A 26,818-nucleotide genomic window follows, 5' to 3' on the forward strand; every position below is an offset into this window, starting at 1 on the left:
TCTTTCATTTGTCCCTGCCTGGTTTGGGGATCAGGGTGATATTGGCCTCATAGAATGAGTTTGGAAGTGCTGCTTCTTTCTGTATTTTCTGAAATAAATTGAAGAATATTGGTATTTTTGAATTTCTTCTTCAAAGGTCTTGTTTAACTCGGCAGTGTATCCATCTGGTCCTGGGCTTTTCTTGGTTGGTGAGCTTCTGATGGCATCTTGTATTTCATCATTTAATATTGGTCTGTTTAAATTGCGTGTCTTCCTGATTCAATCTGGGAATATCATATGACTTAAGAAATTTGCTGATGCCTTCAGTGTCTTCTATTTTATTAGGGTATACATTTTCAAGATAATTTCGAAATACCCTGTCTATTTCTGAGGTGTCTTTTGGGATACTGCCTTTTTCATTATGTATGCTGGTAGTTTGAATTTTCTCTCTCCTTCTTTTCATTAGCATAGCTAGGGCTCTGTCAGAGAACCAACTTTTTGTCAAGGTTTAATTGTTTCTTTTAATTCAACTTCAGTTGTAATTTTAATTATTTCTTGCCTTCTACTGCATTTGCTGTTGATTTGTTCTTCTAGGGCTTTGAGATGAAGTATGAGATTAATGATTGACTTTTTCTTCTTTTAAGGAATGAACTCCATGCAATGAAGTTTCCTCCTAGTACTGCTTTCATAGTGTCTACGAGATTTTGATATGTTGTGTCCATGTTTTTGTTTACCTCAATGAATTTTCTAATCTCCTCCTTGAAGTCTTCTGTAACCCATGTTCATTCTATTGTACCAAATTTATTCACTCGTTGAACTGCTTATAGAACTTGAGATATTTCAAGTTTGTCTTTTCACGAGGTGGAAGTGTCACTTTACATGTCTCCAAACATTTTATGAATATTTTACACATTGGGAATGTGTCATGGATGATACTTGAAACTAATTGTATTGGGGAGCTCAATCTATGTCATGGATAGAAAGCAGAGAGAATAAAAACCAGACTGTTTTAAAAAGCTTTTTTACCGCTCTTTTTGTCTCCCTTGTGCACAATCACCTCATGAAAATATCTCTGAGAAGTCTGATCTGCATCTGGAATGTCCGCCAAATTTCACATTCACTGAAGGCAGAAATGTTAGGCGTTGGGCTTTTATTCAGTGCTTGGGTTATGGTATATATCCTTCACTTCACTCTGATATGGAGTATATATACTGTTTTTAGACTTATGTATTTTCCTCTGAATTAGATAATGGAAAGTATCTTATTACATAATTAAAGTCACTCTCCTACATGACAGTCAGTTCTACTAACTCTTAATTCAAATTAAAAACTGAATAATGATTTGGTCCATGTTCTATTGATCTACCAATTTTTATTTCAGGAGCCATTGACATTCAGGGATGTGGCTATTGATTTCTCTAAGGAGGAATGGAAATGCCTGGATCCTGCTCAGAAGAATTTATATAGAGAAGTGATGTTGGAGAACTACAGCAACCTGCTCTTTGTGGGTGAGCATAACTTTCCTTCAAAATTCCTAATTATCATTATTTAGTTTTCGTCCCTTGAAGTATATCTTTTGGGAACTTCTCCACAAGAATGTTTTGCAGATTCATGCTTTCAATAAGAAAGATGGGGTAGTTCTTGGTGCTAACAAGAAAATATTAATGATGTTTCCTTTCATCCTTAATGTTTTCCTTTGGTGGCATGATATATATATTTCATTTGACATATGGTTGACTTAGAGGAATGCAATGATGTCAAATCCTGTGGCCCACATATAGCAGAGGACATAGTTGAGGTAGAAGAGGAAGCCTAAATTCAAAAAGGTACATTGATACATTATCCAGCAGAAAATATTTTTGAGAAGCTTTGAATTCTTTCTCTTGTTATCATAGAAAAACCTGTCCTGTGTTTTGTGCTTTAAAATTATGTAGTATCCTCCTTTTCCTCCAGGAATGTCTCTTATACATTCAAATTAACAACAAAACACTCCCCTTGCCTTGTGAGTGTTAATGTTATCTGACAGCTCTTCCATAATTTAAAAAATATTTTTATTTGTTAATGAATTTCCTATTTATCCATGTATGGTGCTGAGAATTGAACCCAGGGCCTCACACATGCTAGACAAGCTCTCTAACACTACTCTACAACTCCAGCCCTTCTTCCATTATTTGCAGGAAAGTTTTGCACATTTCTGGAGACCTCGAGGTCCACACATTGTAATACATTACTATCATAAGTCAGTGTCTCTAATCTTATTTGTACATTTTTTGTCACTAAAATTTTCTTATCAGTGTTCTTTCTGATATGTGTAATGGATTTTCTATGAAATTATCTGCCATGGAATGAATGTCAAGTTGGACAAAGACTGCTGTTTTGAGAGATGGTGTAAGTTTTGAGTTAGAGGATTTGTAAAATAATACATCTGTGGATATTTACAATTTGGTTGTTTTTTCCTCTTTTTTAAATTGTGTACAGTAGGTTCCATGTTATAGACTGGGTTTCCTCATATCAGTTAATTGCTTCACAAACTTAGATATGTATGATTCTTGTTTGTATTGCCAAAAATATTATATGTGCTTTTGCTTGTATAAATATTAAGCCTCTTTTGTCCATGACTTTTGTATTTTATCTTGATTGGCTTTTCATTCTGTCCATGTACGTAGAAATTGATGTTTTCTATGTGTAATTGTATTGGGGATTGACGGCTGTGATACTCTCATGCTGAACTACATCCCAAGCTCCTTTCCACTCATATTTGGAGAGAGGTTCTCACTAAGTTATTGAGGATGTCTTGAATTTGCAATTCTCCTGCCTCAGACTTCCTAGTAGCTGCGATTACATGCATGCTCATCATTTGTATATTGATGAGTTTGTTCTTATTTATAGCATAAAGACCACATTATTTTAAATGTAGCTTTGAGAAATGTTGCAATTCTCTTTATCTATTAATTTTCGATGTGATCAAAACCACAAAGTAAAACTTACTGTCTCCAAAATTTTAAATATACAGTTCAGTAACATTAATTCAAATTGTTATGTAATATATCTCTACAAAGTTTACATCTCAAAAAAAAAAAAAACCACAATGCCTAGGAAGCGAGGGCTCATTTCTGTCTCCTCATCACATAACTATTTTGTTCAGAAAGCTTCTTTTTTAGTTTAGAGATGTCATGTTCGTAGAATTCTACAGTATTCTTTCTGTGACATATCAGTTAACCTAGTATACATACATTTTGTAAAATATATAATTAGAATAAATTCTTTGACTTCAAAGTTCTGTAGTTTCTATATTCCAATATGGCTCATCATTCTTTTCAAGGGATATTTGGTTTGCATCCCCAATGATGGCTCTGTTGAATAACAATGTAACAATGTGCAATGTTTTTAATTTGCTATTGATGTGAGGGCTTATTGCCAAACTCCATCTACCTGACTCCATGTTTGCATTTACAATTAAATGCTATAACTTTTAGTACATTTCTTTAGCAGGGAAATAATCTTATTTGTATTTTGGGGGATATTCATACAATTTAAAGGATAGATTTCTCTGCAAAAAAAAAATTAACAATGGGAGGTTGATCAATATTACATGGAGCCTCTAGTTAACTTTAAGTAGTATAAACATCTTTAAATTTATTCTTTTTTTTTTCCTATTTTTCATATGCTTTTTAATGAACTTTTATATCCTCATACACTCTTACATATATTTATATGGAGGATTCAACGTATCCCTAACTTTTAGGGAAGTATATAAATTTCCAAAATCATTCGTTCAGTAAAACTTATCACCAATCATTTTTTTTTGAAGATCTAAATTATTTTTATTTTTATTTATTTTTATTTTTTTATTGTTGGTCGTTCAAAACATTACATAGTTCTTAATACATCATATTTCACAGTTTGATTCAAGTGGGTTATGAACTCCCAATTTTACCCCGTATACAGATTGCTGTATAACATCAGTTTCCCTTCCATTGATTGACATAATGCCTTTCTAGTGTCTGATGTATTCTGCTGTCTGTCATCTTTAAATTTATTCTTTCAATTTTGAACAACAGCATGCCCAAGAGTGTTCAATCAAGTGACACATATTTAGGGATTTTTGAAAATCCCTACCACTTTTGACTTCAAATATTTATTCCATGTTGGTTACAAAATAACTATCACTTAAATATTTATTAACCTTTGTTTTATTTTTTTTTATTTTTTATTTTTTTATTGTTGGTAGTTCAAAACATTACATCTATTTTGATATATTTCACAGTTTGATTCAAAAGGGTTATGAACTCCCATTTTTACCCCGAATACAGATTGCTGAATCACATCAGTTACATCAATTACATTTCCATTGATTTACATATTGCCATTCTAGTGTCTGATGAATTCTGCTCTCTATCCTATTCTCTACTCTCCCCCCTCCTCTCCCCTCCCCTCCCCTCTTCTCTCTCAACCCCCTTTACTGTAAAACACTTCTTCCACTTGTATTATTCTTTCCTTACCCCTCACTTCCTCTTGTATGTAGTTTTGTATAACCCTGAGATTCACCATCTCTTTCCATGCAATTTCCCTTCTCTCTCCCTTTCCCTCCCCCCTCTCATCTCTATTAATGTTGATCTTCTTCTCCTGTTCGTCGTCCCTACTCTGTCCTTAGTTACTCCCCTTATATCAACGAAGTCATTTGGCATTTGTTTTTTAAGGATTGGCTAGCTTCACTTAGCATAATCTGCTCTAATGCCATCCATTTCCCTCCGAATTCTATGATCTTGTCGTTTCTTAATGCAGAGTAATACTCCATTGTGTATAAATGCCACATTTTTTTTATCCATTCATCTATTGAAGGGCATCTACGTTGGTTCCACAATCTTGCTATTGTGAATTGTGCTGCTATGAACATCGATGTAGCAGTGTCCCTGTAGCATGCTCTTATTAGGTCTTTGGGGAATAGACCGAGAAGGGGAATAGCTGGGTCAAATGGTGGTTCCATTCCCAGCTTTCCAAGAAATCTCCATACTGCTTTCCAAATTGGCTGCAGCTGGGTCAAATGGTGGTTCCATTCCCAGCTTTCCAAGAAATCTCCATACTGCTTTCCAAATTGGCTGCACCAATTTGCAATCCCACCAACAATGAACCAGTGTACCCTTTTCCCCACATCCTCGCCAGCACTTGTTGTTATTTGACTTCATAATGGCTGCCATTCTTACTGGAGTGAGATGGTATCTTAGGGTGGTTTTGATTTGCATTTCTCTGACTGCTAGCGATGGTGAGCATTTTTTCATGTACTTATTGATTGATTGTATGTCCTCCTCTGAGAAGTGTCTGTTCAGGTCCTTGGCCCATTTGTTGATTGGGTTATTTGTTGTCTTTTTGTCTAATTTTTAGTTCCTTGTATACTCTGGATATTAGGGCTCTATCTGAAGTGTGAGGAGTAAAGATTTGTTCCCAGGATGTAGGCTCCCTATTTACCTCTCTTATTGTTTCTTTTGCTGAGAAAAAACTTTTTAGTTTGAATTAGTCCCATTTGTTAATTCTAGTTGTTAACTCTTGCGCTATGGGTGTCCTATTGAGGAATTTGGAGCCCGACCCCACGGTATGTAGATTGTAGCCAACTTTTTCTTCTATCAGATGCTGTGTCTCTGTTTTGATATCAAGCTCCTTGATCCATTTTGAGTTGACTTTTGTGCATGGTGAGAGAAAGAGATTCAGTTTCATTTTGATGCAAATGGATTTCCAGTTTTCCCAGCACCATTTGTTGAAGATGCTATCTTTCCTCCATTGCATACTTTTAGCCCCTTTATCAAATATAAGATAGTTGTAGTTTTGTGGATTGGTTTCTGTGTCCTCTATTCTGTACCATTGGTCCACCCGCCTGTTTTGGTACCAGTACCATGCTGTTTTTGTTACTATTGCTCTGTAGTATAGTTTGAAGTCTGGTATCGCTATTCCACCTGATTTACACTTCCTGCTTAGCATTGTTTTTGCTATTCTGGGTCTTTCATTATTCCATATGAACTTCATGTTTGTTTTATCTATTTCTACAGGAAATGCTGTTGGGATTTTTATTGGCATTGCATTGATCTTATAGAGAACTTTTGGTAATATCGCCATTTTGATGATGTTAGTTCGGCCTATCCATGAACAGGGTATATTATTCGATCTTCTAAGATCCTCTTCTATATCTTTCTTTAGGGTTCTGTAATTTTCATTGTATAAGTCTTTCACCTCTTTTGTTAGGTTGATTCCCAAGTATTTTATTTTTTTGGAGGATATTGTGAATGGAGTAGTTGTCCTCATTTCCATTTCAGAGGATTTGTTGCTGATATACAGGAATGCCTTTGATTTATGTGTGTTGATCTTATATCCTGCCACTTTGCTGAATTCATTTATTAGCTCTAATAGTTTCTTTGTAGACCATTTTGGGCCTGCGAGGTATAGAATCATGTCACCTGCAAATAGTGATAATTTAAGTTCTTCTTTTCCTATTTTTATGCCTTTAATTTCTTTCATCTGTCTAATTGCTCTGGCCAGAGTTTCGAGGACTATGTTGAACAGAAGTGGTGAGAGAGGGCATCCCTGTCTTGTACCAGATCTTAGAGGGAATGCCTTCAAATTTTCTCCATTCAGAATGATGCTGGCCTGTGGCTTATCATAGATTGCTTTTACAATGTTGAGGTATGATCCAGTTATCCCTAATTTTTCTAGAGTTTTGAACATAAAGGGATGCTGTACTTTGTCGAATGCTTTTTCTGCATCTATCGAGATGATCATATGGTTCTTATTTTTAAGTCTATTGATGTGGTGAATAACATTTATTGATTTCCGTATATTGAACCAGCCTTGCATCCCAGGGATGAATCCTACTTGATCATGGTGCACAATTTTTTTGATATGTTTTTGAATCAGATTCGCCAGAATTTTATTGAGGATTTTTGCGTCTAGATTCATTAGAGATATTGGTCTGTAGTTTTCTTTCTTTGAAGTGTCTTTGTCTGGTTTAGGGATCAGAGTGATATTGGCCTCGTAGAATGAATTTGGAAGTTCTCCCTCTTTGTCTATTTCCTGAAATAGTTTGAAAAGTATTGGTGTTAGTTCCTCTTTAAAGGTTTTGTAAAACTCTGCTGTATACCCATCCAGTCCTGGGATTTTCTTAGTTGGTAGTCTTTTGATGGTTTCTTCTATTTCCTCTATTGTCATTGGTCTGTTTAGGTTGTCTATATCCTCCTGACTCAATGTGGGCAGATCATAAGACTTAAGAAATTTATCTATGCCTTCACTATCTTCTATTTTATTGGAGTATAAGGATTCAAAATAATTTCTGATTATCTTCTGTATTTCTGAAGTGTCTGTTGTGATATTACCTTTTTCATCCCGTATGCTAGTAATTTAGGTTCTCTCTCTTCTTCTCTTCGTTAGCATGGCTAAGGGTCTGTCGATTTTATTTATTTTTTCAAAGAACCAACTTTTAGTTTTGTCAATTTTTCAATTGTTTCTTTTGTTTCAATTTCATTAATTTCAGCTCTAATTTTAATTATTTCTTGCCTTCTACTTCTTTTGCTGTTGTTTTACTCTTCTTTTTCTAGGATTTTGAGATGAAGAATGAGATCATTTATTTGTTGCTTTTTTCTTTTTTTAAGGAATGAACTCCAGGCAATGAATTTTCCTCTTAGAACTGCTTTCAATGTGTCCCATAGATTCTGATATGTTGTGTCTGTGTTTTCATTTAACTCTAAGAAGTTTTTAATTTCCTCCTTGATGTCTTCTAAAACCCATTGATCATTTAGTAACCTATTGTTCATTCTCCAAGTGATACTTGATTTTTCCTTCCTTCTTTTATCTTTTATTTTCAGTTTCATTCCATTATGATCAGATAAGATGCATGGTATTATCTCTACTCCTTTATATTGTCTAAGAGTTGCCCTGTGACATAGTGTATGGTCTATTTTTGAGAAGGTTCCATGTGCTTCTGAGAAAAAAGTGTAGCTACTTGATGTTGGGTGGTATACTCTATATATGTCAATTAAGTCTAGGTTATTAATTGTGTTATTGGGTTCTATAGTTTCCTTATTTAACTTTTGTTTGGAAGATTTGTCCAGTGGTGAGAGAGGCGTGTTGAAGTCTCCCATGATTATTGTATGGTGGTCTATTAGACTCTTGAACTTGAGAAGAGTTTGCTTGATGAACATAGCTGCACCATTATTTGGAGCATATATATTTATGATTGTTATGTCTTGTTGGTGTATGGTTCCCTTGAGCAGTATGTAGTGTCCTTCTTTATCCCTTTTGATTAACTTTGGCTTGAAATCTATTTTATTAGATATGAGTATGGATACTCCTGCTTGTTTCTGCAGTCCATATGAATGGTATGATTTTTCCCAACCATTCACTTTCAGTCTATGTATATCTTTTTCTATCATATGTGTCTCCTGTAGGCAGCATATTGTTGGGTCTTGTTTTGTGATCCATTCTACTAGCCTGTGTCTCTTAATTGGTGAGTTTAAGCATTAACATTTAGAGTTATTACTGAGATATGGTTTGATCTTCCAGCCATATTTGTTTATTAATGTTACTAAACCTGTTTTGTTTTCCTCTTTGATTACTTTCTCCCTTTTACTGTCCTACCTCCTGCTGTTGGTTTTCAATGCTATTTTCCATTTCCTCTTCCTGAGATGTTTTGCCAAGGATTTTTTGAAGAGATGGTTTTCTAGCTGCAAATTCTTTTAACTTTTGTTTATCGTGGAAGGTTTTAATTTCATCTTCCATCCTGAAGCTTAATTTCGCTGGATACGGGATTCTTGGTTGGAACCCATTTTCTTTCAGTGTTTGAAATATGTTATTCCAGGATCTTCTAGCTTTCAGAGTCTGTGTTGAGAGATCAGCTGTTATCCTGATTGGTTTACCCCTAAATGTAATCTGCTTCCTTTCTCTTGTAGCTTTTAAAATTCTCTCCTTATAATGTATGTTGGACATCTTCATTATAATGTGTCTAGGTGTGGATCTCTTATGATTTTGCACATTCGGCGTCCTGTAGGCTTCTAGGATTTGGGATTCTGTCTCATTCTTCAAGTCTGGGAAGTTTTCTCATATTATTTCACTGAATACATTGTTTATTCCTTTGGTTTGGAGCTCTGTGCCTTCCTGTATCTCAATGACTCTTAAGTTTGGTCTTTTAACGTTATCCCATAATTCCTGGATGTTCTGCTCATGGTTTCTTAGCAGTCTTGCTGAGCTGTCTATGTTCTTTTCAAGTTGAAATACTTTGTCTTCATTGTCTGATGTTCTATCTTCTAAGTGATCTAATCCGCTAGTAGTATTCTCAATTGAGTTTTTAAGTTGGTTTATTGCTTCCTGCATTTCTAGGATTTCTATTTGTTTGTTTTTTATTACCTCTATCTCCCTGTGAAATTGATCTTTTACTTCCTGGATTTGTTTGTCAATGTGATCTTTCATTGTCTGATTTTGCTGTCTCATGTCTTCCTTGAGACTCCAGATCATCTGAAGCATGTATATCCTGAACTCTTTATCTGACATTCCATCTGTTGCAGATATTACCTCTTCTAAAGTTGAGTTGACCTGCATTGCTTGTGGTCCTTTCTTTCCTTGTCTTTTCATGCTGCTCACGTTTCTTTCTGCTTGATTAACCTTTGTTTTAAAATATAAAATTGATCTAACCAGCATTATATCCCACTTATGATTAAGAACAGGGATTCTATAAGTCTATAGTAGGTTCAAAATATTTTCAAAGTCTTATGCTTTGCAATTACCATTTTGCTTCACTGTATTTACCTTTTCAGTAAGTGGGGATTTATGTCTCTTAGTATGACGGTGATCCTTTGTTTTCATTCAACCCTCTCAATGTTTTCTTTGTGTGTTTGGGAAGTATGAAGTACGTATGAATGCATTTACTCTTAATTCAGAACCTAGGGAAAGGGTCCTTTTCTCCATTTTGCCTCTTTTCAAAGTTTTTTTTTAATTTAAAACGTCTTCTATGTCCTATAACTGTCTTAAACTATGTTTTGTGTACTATAATTTAGACAGCCCAGCTTTTGTTTAATCACTTTTGTATGTGTCATTATTATATCCTTTTGCTTTCAGTATGTGTGTGTTCTTAGATTTAGAGTATCCTGTAGAGTACCTACAATTGCAGTATTTAGAGTTAATTCAGATATCCAAGTTTTGTTTTGATCAGAATTTTGTAATCTTGCATTTGCCAACAAAAAACTCTAAAAATGAAGAATCTCCTACTCATACTTTTTATGAGTTTCAACTTGACTTCACTTTATTAAAAACTGAATATATTTATGTGTCCTTTTAAGATTATATTTTTGTTACAGGTATATATGCCTATTAACAGTATTGTTGTTATGCTTTTTTCTTTCAAATTCTATTGCAAAATTACATGTTTTATGACCCATCATTACAATAAAATAGAATTGTTTTTGCCAAGAAATGTTTAAAATTTCATATGACTTATGATGGTGTGCACTTACATTTTATTATGAAGGATTACATTTAGTACTTTTTGGAGAACAGATCCAGTGTTGATGAATAGTGTGTATATTTTTATATGTTTAAAGACTTTATTTTCCTTCTCTTTTGAAAGGTAGTAGCTGTGAATATAATGTCTTTGTTGATAATTTTATTCTTTCATCCCTTGAATATAGATAGAATGAATTCCTTCCTGTGTTGTGAAGATTCGACTAAGGATTTCACAATTATATAGTTACACATTTCTAGGTGACCCATCTTTTTCTCTTGGATGCTCTCAGTATCCTGAGTTTTTAAACTTGGATTACAACCTACTTTGAGTCTTTACAACTTGGAGAAAACTGAGCTGCTTGGATGTTTCATTTTTCCTATTTTATGAGATGTGTTTATTAGTACTGGAAAGAGAACTTAAGGGCGATTTAGCACTTTGCATTTTTTACTTTGTCTGGCCTTCAAATTTTGATGCTCTAGCTCAACCTCCTATGTTGCTATGTACAACCACCCCTGACTGTTTCAGACATTTTCTAAAGAAAGTCTTTATACATACATTTCTGCTTATTACTATTAACAATTCTTCACTAATTTTTATTCTGTTTTTTTTGTGTGTGTTGGTTTAGTTTAGTAAACTTCTTTTAAATGATAATTGACTATTCCCTTTGAGTAATTCATAACTTTGCTTACAGTTGATTAAGCCATGTTTTTTTCTGTTGGTAAGCAGAAACCCCTTTTTGAAAAGTCCCCAAATATTCACATGTTTCATATTTTTATTTTTTAATGAAACAGAAGAAAGTTAGTAGATTTTGAAAATATATTCTGAAGGAGGAAAATCTTTGTGTAACAGAATGTATTTTTTCTCTACTATATTACTCTCCATAGTAATGTACTCATCTTGGATAGTGTGAACACAAAGATGATTAGGAAAATTTTCAAAGTAATTTCTGTGTGTATTTTTATTTGATTTATATATTTCTAAAATAAAGATAGACTGGATTTTATAATCCACTCCCCTGCTGATGTTATTTTTTGCTGTAATTTCTTAGGTCTGCAAAATATACTCAGCTCAGTACAGTAAGTAAACATGTTTGTTATTTTTATTTATTTCAGCCATGACTTCTCATCATCCTCGAAAAATTTTACCAGAGCAGAGAATAAACGAGAGAGAGGGAAGATATGGAAAGTGTGACTTTGGCTATTTACAACCAAGAAAAAAATGGGAAAATATAGGTGAGAGTAAAGTTTAAAAATTGTATTATAATAGACAAAATCAATCAGTAGTACCTATTTATGATAAAAATTTTATGGTCAAAAGACACCAGAGACAATTAATATCTGAAACAAAAATTCAATGTATTCCAATTATTTTGAGGAGTTTTATATGTATTTTAAGAATAAATCCATAGCCATTTTTTAACTGAAATGCAAAGTGGAAAATTTGAAATCTAGTGAATGCATCAGTTTTTATCTTGGCCAATTATAAAAGTAGCACTGAGTTAAAATTCCAGTCAAACATTTGCACAGAAAAGATATTTCTAAAAGTGAACCTTTTGGGAGTTTCTTTATAAAATGTCCATTTTTCTGAAACAAAAGATGAATTTCTCCTTGCGCCCAAATGGAGAAAATATTAAAAATTGTAGAAAAATTTCTACTTCCCCACTATTGCTCAATGACAATTCTGATACAGATTTCTGGAAAGTGCACTATATAGATAATGCTATAAGTAACACAATAAGCCATGTCTCTACCCTGAGTAATGACCAGTATATTTACATTGATGATAAAAATTATGACTATAGAGAAATCCTTGTTCTTTCCTAAAGGAAATTTACCAAGATGAAAAATGTAGGAAAGTCTTGATTCAGTGATCAAAAACTAGTATTCATTAAAATATTCATAGCCAAGACAAAACCTGCAAGTGTAAGATATGTGAAAGGGCTCTTAACCACAGTGCAGAGCTTGATTAATACAACAGAATTTATAGAGAAAGAGAGCCCGATAAGTATAGAAGATATTGAGCAGGCAAATGCTTTGATATATTTTTTAAACACAGCAGATACTATGACAGTGATAAATTCTACAAATTTAAAGAGTGTGAAAAAACTTTTAGTGAAAAGTTACAAATTGTTAAGTATCAGAGGATGTATACTGAAGGAAAGACCTGTAAATGTACAAAGTGTGGGAAAGCCTTAAAAAGTTTTTCAACCCTTACTCAACACCAAAAAATTTATTCTGCAGAGAAGACCTACCAATGTGAAGAATGCAATGCACTCAAGAACTTTACTCAACATCACAATGTTCGTACAGGAGATATGCCATGCAAATGCAAAGAATGTGACAAAACTTCTAATAAAAGCTCCAATCTTATTTGTCACCAGTGGACACACCCTGGAGTAATGCCCTACATATGTAAACAATTTTGCAAAGGTTTCAGTCAAAAACCACGCCTTAAAAATTACCAGAATATTCATACGGGAGAGAAGCCCTACAAAAGTAAAGAGTGTGAGAAAAGTTTTAATATAAACTCGAATCTTGATTGCCACAACCGGATTCATACTGGAGAGAAGTCCTACAAATGTAAAGTGTGTGGCAAGAGTTTAAGTAAAAAATCATCAGTTACTCAGCACCAGCGAATCCACACTGGAGAGAAGCCCTACAAATGTAAAGTGTGTGGCAAGAGTTTTAATATAAACTCGAATCTTCATCGCCACAACAGGATTCATACTGGAGAGAAGCCCTTCAAATGTAAAGTATGTGGCAAAAGTTTTAATAGAAATTCACATCTTGATTGCCACAACAGGATTCATACTGGAGAGGAGCCCTACAAATGTAAAGTGTGTGGCAAGAGTTTTAATATAAACTCAAATCTTTTATGCCACAACAGGATTCATACTGGAGAAAAGCCCTACAAATGTAAATTGTGTGGCAAAAGTTTCACTCAAAAATCATCACTTACTCAGCACCAGCGAATCCATACTGGAGAGAAGCCCTACAAGTGTAAAGAGTGTGGCAAAGCTTTTAATAGCATCTCACATCTCTATCGCCACAACAGGATTCATACTAGAGAGAAGCCCTGCAAATGTAAAATGTGTGGCAAGAGTTTTAATCACATATCATCACTTACTCAGCACCAGCGAATTCACACTGGAGAGAAGCCCTACAGCTGTGAAGAATGTGGCAAAGCTTTTAATAGCAGCTCACAGCGTAATTGGCACAAAAGTATTCATACTGGAGAGAAGCCCTACAAATGTACAGTGTGTGGCAAGAGTTTCAGTAAAAAATCATCACTTACTCAGCACCAGCGAATCCACACTGGAGAGAAGCCCTACAAATGTAAAGAATGTGGCAAAAGTTTTAATCAAAAAATAGCACTTACTCAGCACCTGAGAATCCACACTGGAGAGAAGCCCTACAAATGTAGAGAATGTGGCAAAGATTTTAATCAACAATCATCACTTACTCGACACCAGAGAACCCATACTAGAGAGAAGTCCTATAAATGTGAAGAATGGCAAAGCTTTTAATATTGAAGATCACATCTTACTAAACATTGTAGATGTTATACTGGAGAGAAGTTTCACAATGAAAACATTGCACCAGTGTCTTTAAGTATGAATCAACCCTTATATCACAGTTGTTCAACACTATTTCACACCAGAGATATGACAGCACAAAAATTATATAAATGTAAAATAGGTGACAGAGTCTGCAATAGTTGTTCACACCCTACTCAACACCTCAGAATTCATACGAGTGAGAGGACATGTGGAAAAATTTTTGCAAAGCTTTTGGCCATTGATCAAACATTTTTAAAACACTGCAGGATTTATAGCATATAGAAAGCCAAAGAATGTGTCCAAGACTGTATTCAAATTTCTGACATTTTTAAATTTCTGACTTCATATCTGTAGCAAATGTGGAGTAGCATTTGTCCATAGTGTGTACCTTAGATAACAGCAAAATATTTACAAAAACAGCTTGAAAAATATAAAGATTGTAGTAAGTTTCTTATATATAGCCCATCCCTTGTAGTATTTGGGACCTAGGTGGAAAAAATCATTTAATTGTAGAAAATGGCTAATTGCTTTTGACATTTGCTGCAAATTTTCTTAACATCTTGAGCTGATATTGTAGAAATAAGGAAATACAAGTATAGAATTGTGCATCCCTAAAAGGATATAATTTTAGTATAAATCCACAATTACTAAAGAGTCTCATTTTTCACAACTGGAGAAATAATAATTCTCAGATTTGATTATTTCAGAAGTCTCTTAAGATTTATATGAAATTTAAAATTTAAAATTTTAAGAGCCTCTTAAACTTAGGGACACTTAATCAGAAAACCACATCATCAGATTTTTTTTCTTTTTTATTTAGAGATAAGTTCTGCTAAGTTGTATAGGGCCTCACTAACTTTTGGAGCCTGACTTTGAACTTGCAAAGCTTCTCATGTCCCTAGGATCACGGCATGGTCCACCATGCCCGTTTTACAGAGCATTTTTACTTATATTTCATTACAGATGCAATTTGTTACTAAATAAAGTGTGAATTTCTTAATGTAAACCTTGTCATGCATTTAATGATGTTATTAGGTCACACATCTCCCACTATTCACTTTGCTAATGGATCGATGCAATAGTAAAACATTCTATTGGGTAAATAATGCTATAATGTCTCCATTAATTATTTTATATGTTTAATCAAGTATTATTTGGAGAATATTATTTATGTAAATTATATACTCTCTAGTTTGTAATTATGGGAAAATTAAGAGAATTATAGGAAGGACCTAGGGATACTAAAATAATGCCCAGATATCCCTAGTTTGAATTATGAGTTTAACATTTCACCTTATAGAGTAGCAGTACACCCTAAGGGATCTACAACTCCAGAGAGTTATACAAGCTCCCAATCAGGGAGAGGAGAAAGATCCAAAAGACTAGGAGCCAACATGTGTATTCAGGCAATAAAGGAGGGTTGCTGAAGGGGGAAATAGTCTTAATGTTTCCTGGGGAATCCACATGGTCCATAGGCCCATCCTGACTCTTGGACTGAAGAATCCATGTAGTTCCTCATGAATTCTATGACGTTCATCATTGAGGTGACTATACTCACCTCTAGTGTAGGAAAAACATCACAATTTGGGACCACTTCTTTAGTTTTGCATACCCAGTAAAAAAGTGTAGCTAGAAACATGTAACATGATGACTGTAAAAAGAAAAGGACATACTGTAGGAGCATTTATGCCCCCCCAAATTTTTTATTTCATTATATATTTTGATTTTGTAGACCCTTTGGTTCTACTTAATAATTTACTATATAATGTTTGTTTTACTTATTGGATTATAGGAGCGATAGCATGTGTCATGGTCTCCCAGAACCCTCTGCAACCCAGTAATTATAAGATACTATAAACTAATCCTGTCCCTCTTCAGACCTTATAGCTCCAAGAGCCCATGACACCACAGAGAGAGAAACACAATTTTGATTGAAATAAACCTCTAGACTCTCATCTACAAGTCCTGTTCAAAAAGTAAAAACACAATATTCTCTTCATATGTGAGCCTTTTGGGTCAACAAAACACCACCCACTAACATTTCATTTAACTTTGTTTGGGAAAATAAATATTGAAATATAATAAGTTCTAGGAGAATAATATTCACACCATTCTTTATTCCAAAGGGTAAATCTCTAGGTTTCATGCTTATCTCCACATTATTTTATGCAGAAAACTGGCTTCGTTTTACATATGAGAGTTTAAACTGTTTATAAGGCCAGGAGGGAAGATTCAGTCCTAGAAGTCTAAGGAAAATACTAAAGATCTTCCCTTTTCTTGATTGAATGATGTCTGAAGTCCTTGATGAAACAGATAAAGAATGCTGATTTCTCAATGCATCTGGCTGGGTGGCTCACTCATTGGAATCCCAATTTATCTAGTCATCTCAAGGCTATCACTCCCTCCCCTAGGATCTGACCTGTTCTTGGGAGGACTTGGTGTTCTTCAGGGGATCACCAGGTCATGCAAGATGTTAGAATGAAGTTTTCTTTGTTCTAACTTGTATTTATTCGGCCTCACTTTCAATACAAGTTAGAACAAGACTTCAGACTCTCACCTGTGGAGAGGATGCTCTGCCCAGCACTTCCCAGTCAGGACCCTGAAAAGCTCTTTGGGACTCCCCAGTACATAGGTTCAGTGGTTGGGTTTTCCTACTCTGGCAGTACAGTTGCCTGTGTATTTCACTTTTGCTTTCTCTCTTGCTTTCATAGTATTCCTCAAGGAAACACTGTCTTGTGTGAAGAGAGTGTCTTCCTTATCTATTGGATCTGACCTGCAAAGTTGAGCAGCTGCCCACAAACTGAATGTCTCAAACACATGTATGTGTTATCTAATCAGTAAGTAGTGTATCTTTCAACTGCATGATTTTTTATTGCATGGGGGAGGAAATTGAGAATGCTTTGAGTGCCCACAGCACTATTCATAGTATAACACTGCTCTGTAATGTTTCCTCTCTGCTCAACTTGTTAGTATTGTTCTTGTGCTGCTTTGTAAAACAAATAGAAAAGAGTTGTAAACCAAAAATTTTGTGATTATAGCTAGTTGCACAGACTGACTTGGGCAACTCTATTTACCTTTGTTGTTTTGTATGGGCTCAAGGTACTCTTTTATACTTTTATTTAATCTTAATGACATTACCATTCATTGAAGAGTTTTTAACTGACAAACCTTCTCTGTATACAAATTTTCCCTTGTCATTTTTAAAATTTCTTACTCTTTTTAGGTACACATGATAGTAGAGCAAATTTTGACATATTATACATGGAGTAAAACTCATTTTAGTTAGCATTTCATTCTTGAGGTGTACATGGTGTGAACCTTCCCTGGTGGTGTATTTATATATAAACATTGAAAAGTTGCGTATGATTCATTCTACTGTCATTTGTACTCCTATTTCCCTTTTCTTCAATCCAACTTTGTCTAATCCACTGAATTTCTATTCTCTCCCCTGCCCTTGTTGAGTGCTTTAGCATCTATGTTATTTATGTATTATATGTAATGTCTGTTTCATTCTACTATCATTTCTATCCCCATATTCCCTCCCCTCCCTGCACTCCTCTCTACTTAATCTAAATAAGTATTCTTCCCCACCCCCATTGTGAATTAGCATACACTTATTCGAGGGAACATTTGGCCTTTGTGTTTGTGTGGGTGTGGGGAGGGTGGGGCTTATTTTACTTAGCATGATATTCTTCAACTCTATCCTTTTACCATGAAATGGCATAGTTTCATTCATCTTCAAAGCTAAGTAATATTTCATTGGTGGGGGAAATTATATATATATATATATATATATATATATATAGATATCTATCTATCTATCTATATATATATCTATCTATCTATCTATCTATCTATATATCTATATCTATATATATCTATATATATCTATATATAATCACATTTTATTTATCCATTCATGTGTTGAAGAAAACATAGTTTGGTTCTATGGTTTAACTATTGTGAATTGTGCTGCTATAAACCTTGGTGTGGCTGTACCCCTGTAGTATGCTGTTTTTAAGTCCTCTGGGTATAGTCCAAAGAGAGGGATAGCTAGGTCAAATGATGTTTCCATTCTGGTTTTTCAAGGCGTCTCCATACTGCTTTCCATGGTGGTTGCACCAATTTGGAGTCAATCTCATGAGCAATGTGTGAGTGTTCCTTTTCACCCACAACCTCACCAACACTTATTGTTGCCTGTATTATTAATGATTGCCATTCTGACTGAAGTGATTTGTATAAAATCTGCAGGTTCTTTCTTCACATTATTGTTTCTTTTGCTAGAAGCAGCTTTTTAGTTTGAATCTATCCCCTTTATTTATTCTTGATTTTTAATTTTTGTGCTGTAGGGGTCTTGTTATGGAAGTCAGATTGTTTACCAACATTCACCTCAGATTTTTAAATGGCATCCCATGTTCATGAATGTTTCAGTTTTATTGTTTCTCTTACTATCTTGCCTTATAGATCTACATGTTCTAAAGAGACATGAAATGATCTAGCTTCACATACATGATTTTCTGATGACTGTTATTTTTCAATATGTAGCTGCAGATGGTTTAAAATATAAATCTATTATTTCAGACTTTAAATAAAGGACATACATGCCTTGTGTAGGAAATATTCCATCAATTGATCAACATAAAATCTATAATATATATATATATAAATATATATAAAAGCCTGGATTCAAATGCATGCACATCCAACCCAGAGTGTAGCCCATAACACTTATTCTATACTAGTTCTACACTTTAGAACCTCCAGGAAAGCTCTTATAAATCCAAAGCCTGATACTTACACCCCAGACATTCTTCTTTTTTTGGGGTGGTACAATGATGAAGATTGAACTCAGGGACAGTCCACCCCTGAGCCACATCCCTATCCTTATTTTATGTAGAGAAAGGATCTCACTGACCTGCTTAGTAAATTTTTTTCACTGAGGCTGGCTCTGAACTCATGAACCTCCTTCCTCAGCCTTCCAAGCTGCTGCGATTACAGGCAAATACCACCATGCCCAGCTCCCCAGAGAGCCTTCTTGAACTGGTTGGAACCCACTTGTTCAGTATGTTTTGGCCTAATCCTCACAATTAGAGATGAAGTTATTTTCCTCTCTATGAAAAATCATGGCTACAAAGAGATTGGACTCAACAACACCTAACTACACAGCATGTCCACATTACAACAAAGGTGTGGTATGCAATTCTCCACAGCTCCAAAGAGCTCTTCTTGGCTCCACAAAGTTGGGATTACTGGCCAACCCTCTGCCATGTCTTATTCCAGAAGCCTCCAGGAGGTGAGTGTATATGAGGGACAGTATTCTAGGTGGCACGTTGGTGATTAATAGGCTATGCCAGGGAGTAAGGCAGAGCCCAATTCACCAAAGACACAAAACTTTCATGTGGCTGGTCCAGGATGGGGGCTGCATGAGGGGATACTTTTCCTCCACCCTTGAAGTGTCTTTCCTTACTGTTCATATGCTGAAATACTTGTTCAATGACTTCCACCCTTTTCCTGTTTTATGTTTCCCTCTCATGTGGCTTTGGAGGCCTCTTGCTCTGGCAATTATTGTGACTTTCTTCTTCAGTTTTCCATCCTCCCTCATCCCATCCATGTGGAATTTCTGTCTGTGGATATTAGTTTTCATTTTATATATTTACATTTAGTCCAAGTTTGCAATTACCTCTAGAAAAAACGAATGTTTCATTCATTATCATTACTGTACTAACCCTTCACATGTTAATAATGGCAGTTATCAAGAACTATCTTCTGATTTCTACAACTGGAACATAAGTGGATCTGCTTGAAATGACTGTCCTTTCTTTTGACTCCAGATAACAGGGATCCTTTTTTAATATAGTGCTTTAATGCTTTTATGTATATTTTTTATACAGTACCCAGGAGACTGAGCCTGCTTTTTACATGGTTTTCTCTCAGAGAAGGTGGAGTTGATCCTGTAGGTTTCTTAGAGTGGACTCCAGCTCGGACTCTGCCTCAACTCTGAGTAGATTCCATCTGCCTGTGATTTCTACAACATGTGACCTATAGGTCTTCCTCTTCTTTTTTTAATTTTAACATTTCACTTAGAGCTTGAGCCATAGAACTGTTACTTTGGAAAGGATGACTTACCAAACCATCACTAACCACAAGAAGGTGTGCTCAATGTTCAAACTAGGAAAGAGGGGCCCATCACATACTTCAGGTCTTCAGGGAAATTATGGGGGTGCCAGGAGTCCCTCACATCAAAGTAGAGGCATTATAAGTTGTGGGACAGGTTTGGACTAATTTGATTTTAGGACCAGAATTAGAGTAATTTAAGTTTCCTTATCAACATGAGAAAATGATCTCAATCAAGATCCTTTTCCAGATGTTTCCAGGAAACTTTAAGAGTTTGAAGCCAAGATTTCTTGGATTGCTGTTATCCATCAGAGAAGACAATAAAATTAAGAGAGATGACATGTCCCACTGGGGCAGCCACAGTTCTGTGTTCTCCATTGGGAACTTCGTGCCTTTCTATAGACATTAAAATTACAAATCTGCAGAGACAGAACTTAAACACATCCTTTCCATAAAACTTACAAATGTTTGTGCTCTGCTCAGCTTATTCAGGTGACAAATTACCTCTGTGTCCTCAGAAGCAGAGTTAGTGTGGATTCTAAAAAAGGCATTGGAGGAGGAAATTCAATCTACTAGTGAGCTTTTCCAGTAGCTTCTTTGCTTTTCAAAGAAGCAAACATCTTTAGTTGACAATATCCTCATTGCACTGTTAGGAGCCACAGCAAAAATATTGATACAGGCACCTTTGGATTTAATGACTGCCAGCCAGCAATTCACATTCATATGGTAATTGGACTCATGCTGTTTAGCTGGGCCCATTTCAGGACTCAGGTTACTCATGTCACTCTTGTAATGGGAGAGTTCCCATTCGTTGGGAAGGATGGTAGGAGGGTGTTCCGGGGGAAGGGGAAGCCCCCCGGCTCAGGTAGAACACACACGTGGTGGACCCACTTGTTAGGGGACGCACACAGCCTCTCACTAAATAAAACTTTGTCTCAGTTTGACTGGCTTGTGTTTTTGTGCCCAACCGGGTTGCAAGATTGCAAACCGGTGTGCACTGACAGCCCAGCAGGGAATCGCTCAGCAGGGGTGCGGCAGGCAGTGCTCGGCAGCAGGAGCGGGACTCAGCCGGCCCGGGGCCGGGCAGCCTGCGGCATTTTGGTGCCCCTGTACTGGGAACGCCCAAAATTTAAAGGTGAGTAATATCGCTCGCCCCTAAGGAAAGGCGACAGAATGGGTATTTCTGTTTTGATTTATTCTGCTTTTATTTCAGGCTCTCTAGCCTTACAATTTTTTCAGGAGAATTGGGAAAAATGGTTAACTCAAGGTTTGAAGTTATTCGGCCCTGAGAGAGAGAAAATTGACATAATCATTTTCCTCCTCTCCGTTTCTGTTTCATTCTGTTTTGGCTTTCTTCTATCCTATCTTATTGGGTTACGTTACCTTTACAGTAGATTAGAATCTAGTAAAAAACAAACCGAAAAACTGTTAAGTAAATTGTTAGAGGTCCAGGCCATGGCAGAAAACATATTAGGTCAAGCAAAACAAAAGGTCTCTCAAGCTAGTCAGATAGAAGAAAATTTGAACAAGGCAAGCTCAGGGAAAAAACGGTCGTCAGATAGGGAGGCTGCTACTAACTCCGTTCCACCACCAGAGGGCATAATTCAACCAACAGCTTTACCTGCCTCCATAGATGATGAACGGAATCCTGAGGCGGGACCCCAAAAATTAGCATGCTCTGTAGTTGAGCGGGGAGAAGAAAGAGAACGAGTTTACCATGCCTTAGATTTCAAAATAGTAAAGCAATTAAAGGAAGCTGTAGCAACCTACGGCCTGGCCGCTCCCTTCACAGTCAGTATGGTCGAATCTATTACCAGCTGGAATTTAACACCAACAGATTGGGCTAACGTGTGTAATTCTGTGCTAAATAGAGGACAATATTTATTATGGAAAATTGCCAATGAGGAATTTTGCAAGGAGACAGCTAGGCGAAATGCAGAAGCAGGTTACCCTGAACGAGACCTGAAAATGTTACTGGGGAAAGAAGAGTTTGAAGGGCAAATGCAACAGGTCAGATATGATCCTGGCGTATACGCTCAGATCGCTATAAATGCAATTAAGGCATGGAAAACTTTGAAGGGACAAGGGGATTTTCAAGGTCAACTATCTAAGATAATACAAGGAGTTAATGAGCCCTACGCTGACTTTGTAGCTAGACTTATTGAAACAGCCTCTGAGACATTTGAAAATACAGAACAGGCAATGCCATTTATAAAACAACTGGCTTACGATCAAGCAAATCGTTGCTGCAAAGAGGTCATTAGACCGTGGAAACAGGAAGATTTAAACACATATATTAAATTATGTAGAGACATTAATGAACAAGGACAAGTCATGGCAGCTGAAGTAAAACAGGCTTTAAGTACCAAGCCAAAAACATGCTATAATTGCAATCAAGAAGGGCATTTTAAAAGAAATTGCCCCATAGGAGGAGGGTTTAACAAAGCTAAGTATCAAAAGAGTAGAATCCCAGGTATTTGCCCACGATGCCATACAGGGAGACATTGGGCTAATGAATGCCATTCTCAAACCACCATAGAGGGTATTCCGTTATCAAAAAATGGACAAAGACCAAGTGTCTACCCACGATATCGTGGAGAAAGGTATCAGGCCCCATTGTCAAAAAACGAATTGGAGGGCCCAATGCCCCGGGGCCCAAAACCACAAATATACGGGGCAATGGAGGAACCCAACAGCATCATCAAGGTGGTGCCCAGGACGCATTATCCATTAGATCCCTCATCAGACAGACTAGAGGGAGTGCAGGGTTGGACATCTGTGCCTCTGCCAGAGCAGTATTAACTCCAGAGATGGGAGTTCAAATCATTCCCACAGGAGTAAAAGGACCTCTTCCCCAGGGAACAGTAGGCTTATTATTAGGACGCAGTTCTTCTACACTTAAAGGACTTATGATAAGTCCTGGGGTAATTGATCCCGATTATGAGGGTGAAATAAAAATTATAGCTAGTTCTCCAAGAGGTATATCAGTAATTTCATCAGGAGATAGAATAGCACAGTTATTAATAATACCAAGCCTACATGATAAATTTTCCAGTTGTAATGTAGAAAGAGGTTCCAAGGGATTAGGCTCCACAGGTGTAGATTGGGCTATGCTATCTTTAAATTTAGATTCTCGCCCTATGCTAAAATTAAATATTCAAGGGCATGATTTTAATGGACTGCTGGACACAGGCGCTGATCTCAGCATCATATCTCGCCAGGAATGGCCTAAACATTGGCCATTACAGCAAGCCACACAAACGCTTAGAGGCCTAGGAGTGGCGACTAATCCCCATAGAAGTGCAATGGTATTAGATTGGAAGGATCCTGAAGGATGTGAAGGAACTATACAGCCCTATGTATTGGACCATCTCCCCATAAATTTATGGGGACGAGATGTCCTAGATCAATTAGGATTGACATTAACAAATAACGTCAATCCTAACGCGCCCACTACTAGGGCAAAACAAGGCTTTAGAAAAGAAAAGAGATTGAGAGATCAAGAACAAGATATAACAGCACCAATTCAAATAGATCAAGAGATAAATAAACATGGATTGGGTTTTCAAAAAGGGCCACTGAGACAATCAAAATTACTTGGAAATCAGAAAGACCAGTGTGGGTTCCTCAGTGGCCCCTAACTAAAGAAAAGATACAAGTAGCCCATGATCTGGTCAAACAGCAATTAGCGGAAGGACATATACAACCTTCCGTATCTCCCCATAATACTCCCATTTTTGTTATTAAAAAGAAATCTGGTAAATGGAGATTATTACAAGATTTAAGAGCCATTAATAATGAGATGGTTATTATGGGACCTGCTCAATCAGGGATTCCCCAATTGTCTGATCTACCAAAAACCTGGCATGTTCTAGCTATAGATATTAAAGATTGTTTCTTCTCAATTCCAATTCATCCCGAGGATAGTCCACATTTTGCATTTACTATCCCTGCACTGAATCATGAAGGTCCTGATCAGAGATATGAATGGAAAGTACTCCCTCAAGGGATGGCTAACAGCCCAACTTTGTGCCAAATTTATGTTGATAAAGCAATCCAGCCACTTAGAAATCAAAATCCTGAACTACAGATATTTCACTATATGGATGATGTGTTAATGGCACATAAAGATAAAAACACATTGCTAGAATGTTATGCCACGCTTACAAACTTATTAAAAAATTATAATCTAGAGATAGCAATAGATAAAGTACAATTAAATCTTCCAATTAATTATTTAGGAGTTCTATTATCCTCAACCATGGTCCGTCCACCAAAAATTCAAATACGAGTAGATCAACTCAAATCACTTAATGACTTTCAAAAGTTATTGGGAGATATAAATTGGATAAGGCCTTATCTAGGCATACCAACAGGAGAATTAGGGCCTTTATTTGATATTCTAAAAGGTCCGTCAGATCCAAATTCACCCTGCATGTTAACGCCTGAAGCTAGAAAGGCATTAAAAATCATTGAAACATATATGGAAAATATGCATTTGGATAGAATTGATATAAGTTTGCCTTTATTATTTATTGTACTACCGACAAAAAATATTCCTACAGGGGTATTTTGGCAAGAAGGTCCATTATTATGGATACATTTATCTTATTCTCCTAATACTATTCTTACTAGATATCCTGAGGCTGTAGGGCAATTAATACTCAAAGGAATAAAAGCAGCAAAAGGAGTGTTTGGGATTTCTCCCAATAAAATTATTACTCCATATACTATGGATCAAATTGATGAGTTAGCTAATGAGTTAAATACTTGGGCAATAATCATGTGTAAATCTAGTGTTGCATTTGATAATCACTTGCCATCTAATCCTTTGTTGTCTTTTTGGTCTAAGCATCCTGTAGTTTTTCCAAAAATGACAAGAAAAACCCCTATCATAAATGCTCCAAATATATTCACTGATGGGTCAAATAATGGTACAGCAGCAGTAGTTACTCCTGATCAAACTTTTACATTTTTAGTACCCAAACAATCAGCTCAAAAGGTAGAGCTCAATGCAGTATTGCAAGCCTTTATGATGTTCAAAGATTCTACATTTAATTTATTTTCTGATAGTCAGTATGTAGTTAATGCTATTGTATCTCTTGAAGATGCTGGTAGGATTTCTCCTTCCTCTACTGTTTTCTCTTTGTTTTCTGCTATACAAAGTCTAATCTGGGATAGAAAGGATCCATTCTTTATAGGACATATCAGAGCACATACAGGATTGCCTGGAGCCCTTAGTTTGGGTAATGAACTAGCAGATAAATCTACACATGACATACATATTTTCTCCACAATAGAAGAAGCTATACATTTTCATAAAAGGTTCCATGTCAATGCTAATACTTTACAAAAACGTTTTAAAATAACTAAAGAACAAGCCAGACATATAATAAAACAATGTCAAAATTGTGTGACATTTTTGCCACAAGTTAATCTTGGAGTCAATCCTAGAGGACTGATACCTAACCATATTTGGCAGATGGACGTCACACACTTGCCAGAATTTGGAAAATTAAAATATTTACATGTTACAGTTGATACTTCTTCTGGATTTTTGATGGGCTCCCTTCATCCCGGAGAAAAAACTAAAGATGTTATAGCTCATTGCTTACAAAATTTTGCCACTGTGGGTGTTCCTAAACAGTTAAAAACTGATAACGGCCCTGGTTACACCTCCAAGTCTTTTAAACAATTTTGCTCATCATTTGGCATTACTCATATAACAGGAATCCCATACAACCCACAGGGACAAGGCATAGTTGAAAGAGCTCATCAAACTATAAAAATGTACTTATTAAAGCAAAAGGAGGGAATTAGTAAGGGGTATATATCCCCCAAAGATAAACTTAAAATAACCCTTTTTACTCTAAACTTTCTAAATTTGGATTCATCAGGACTTAGTGCTGCGGAAAGACATATGTATCCGAAAAATGTACATAAGCCTAAGGTACTTTGGAAAGATATTCTAACAGGACAATGGAAAGGTCCAGACCCAGTAATAGTCTGGAGTCGGGGCTCCATCTGTGTTTTTCCACAGGAGGAACAGCAACCAATTTGGATTCCAGAGAGATTAACTAAAACAATTTCTACAGAAAAAGAAGATGATTTGACTCAAATCCATAACAGCTGATATCCAGAGTTCCAGCCTGGCTATTCTTACATCTGCGACAGTGATTTACCACGGTGCCTTTTTCAATATCTATTTTATTATTTGCATTTTTCCCATATCATAAAGTTCTATTTTATTTTATTTTATTTTATTTTACCTTATTTTTTAAGCTCATATAAACCTAGGTTAATGTTTTTCTGATCAGTTTTATTTTTTGACTGTGTTTTATTTATTTATTTTTTTTAACTGTAAAGTTTTTAAACATTGCAATGGAGATTTCACCTAGCTATAGCTACAAGGCCTTTATTTACTATTGTCTTATATGTTCTATGTTATGTATGCACTGTTTTGTGTTGTATGTCTGTATGTATGTCCATATTTCATTTACAAGGAGCGCTCATGTATAAATAGATACTAGTATTCAAAAAAAAATTAGTCACGTGACTTATATGGTTTAATTTACTTTAGGTAAACAGCTGTTATTAAATTTTGCTTTTAAAGGTGGTTAACAGATATGTTTGTTTACTTTCACCTTTCCTTTTCATTATATTTCATAATTCTGTTCAGGATAATGTCT

At 35.7% G+C, this 26,818-nt stretch overlaps 1 protein-coding gene across 1 annotated transcript in view; it reads left to right on the forward strand.

Annotated features, from left to right (window-relative positions):
• The window catches only part of LOC144250601 (uncharacterized), a 114,648-nt gene extending 100,666 nt beyond the window's left edge, over positions 1-13,982 (forward strand). The window contains exons 3-5 of the mRNA XM_077793505.1: positions 1,361-1,483; positions 10,671-10,713; positions 12,697-13,982. Of these exons, the coding sequence (XP_077649631.1) occupies positions 1,361-1,483; positions 10,671-10,713; positions 12,697-13,982 (1,452 nt within the window). The remainder of the gene's footprint in view (positions 1-1,360; positions 1,484-10,670; positions 10,714-12,696) is intronic.
• The last annotated feature ends 12,836 nt before the right edge of the window (positions 13,983-26,818 follow it).

Source organism: Urocitellus parryii, chromosome 16 (assembly GCF_045843805.1).
Source record: "Urocitellus parryii isolate mUroPar1 chromosome 16, mUroPar1.hap1, whole genome shotgun sequence".
Classification (NCBI taxonomy): domain Eukaryota; kingdom Metazoa; phylum Chordata; class Mammalia; order Rodentia; family Sciuridae; genus Urocitellus; species Urocitellus parryii.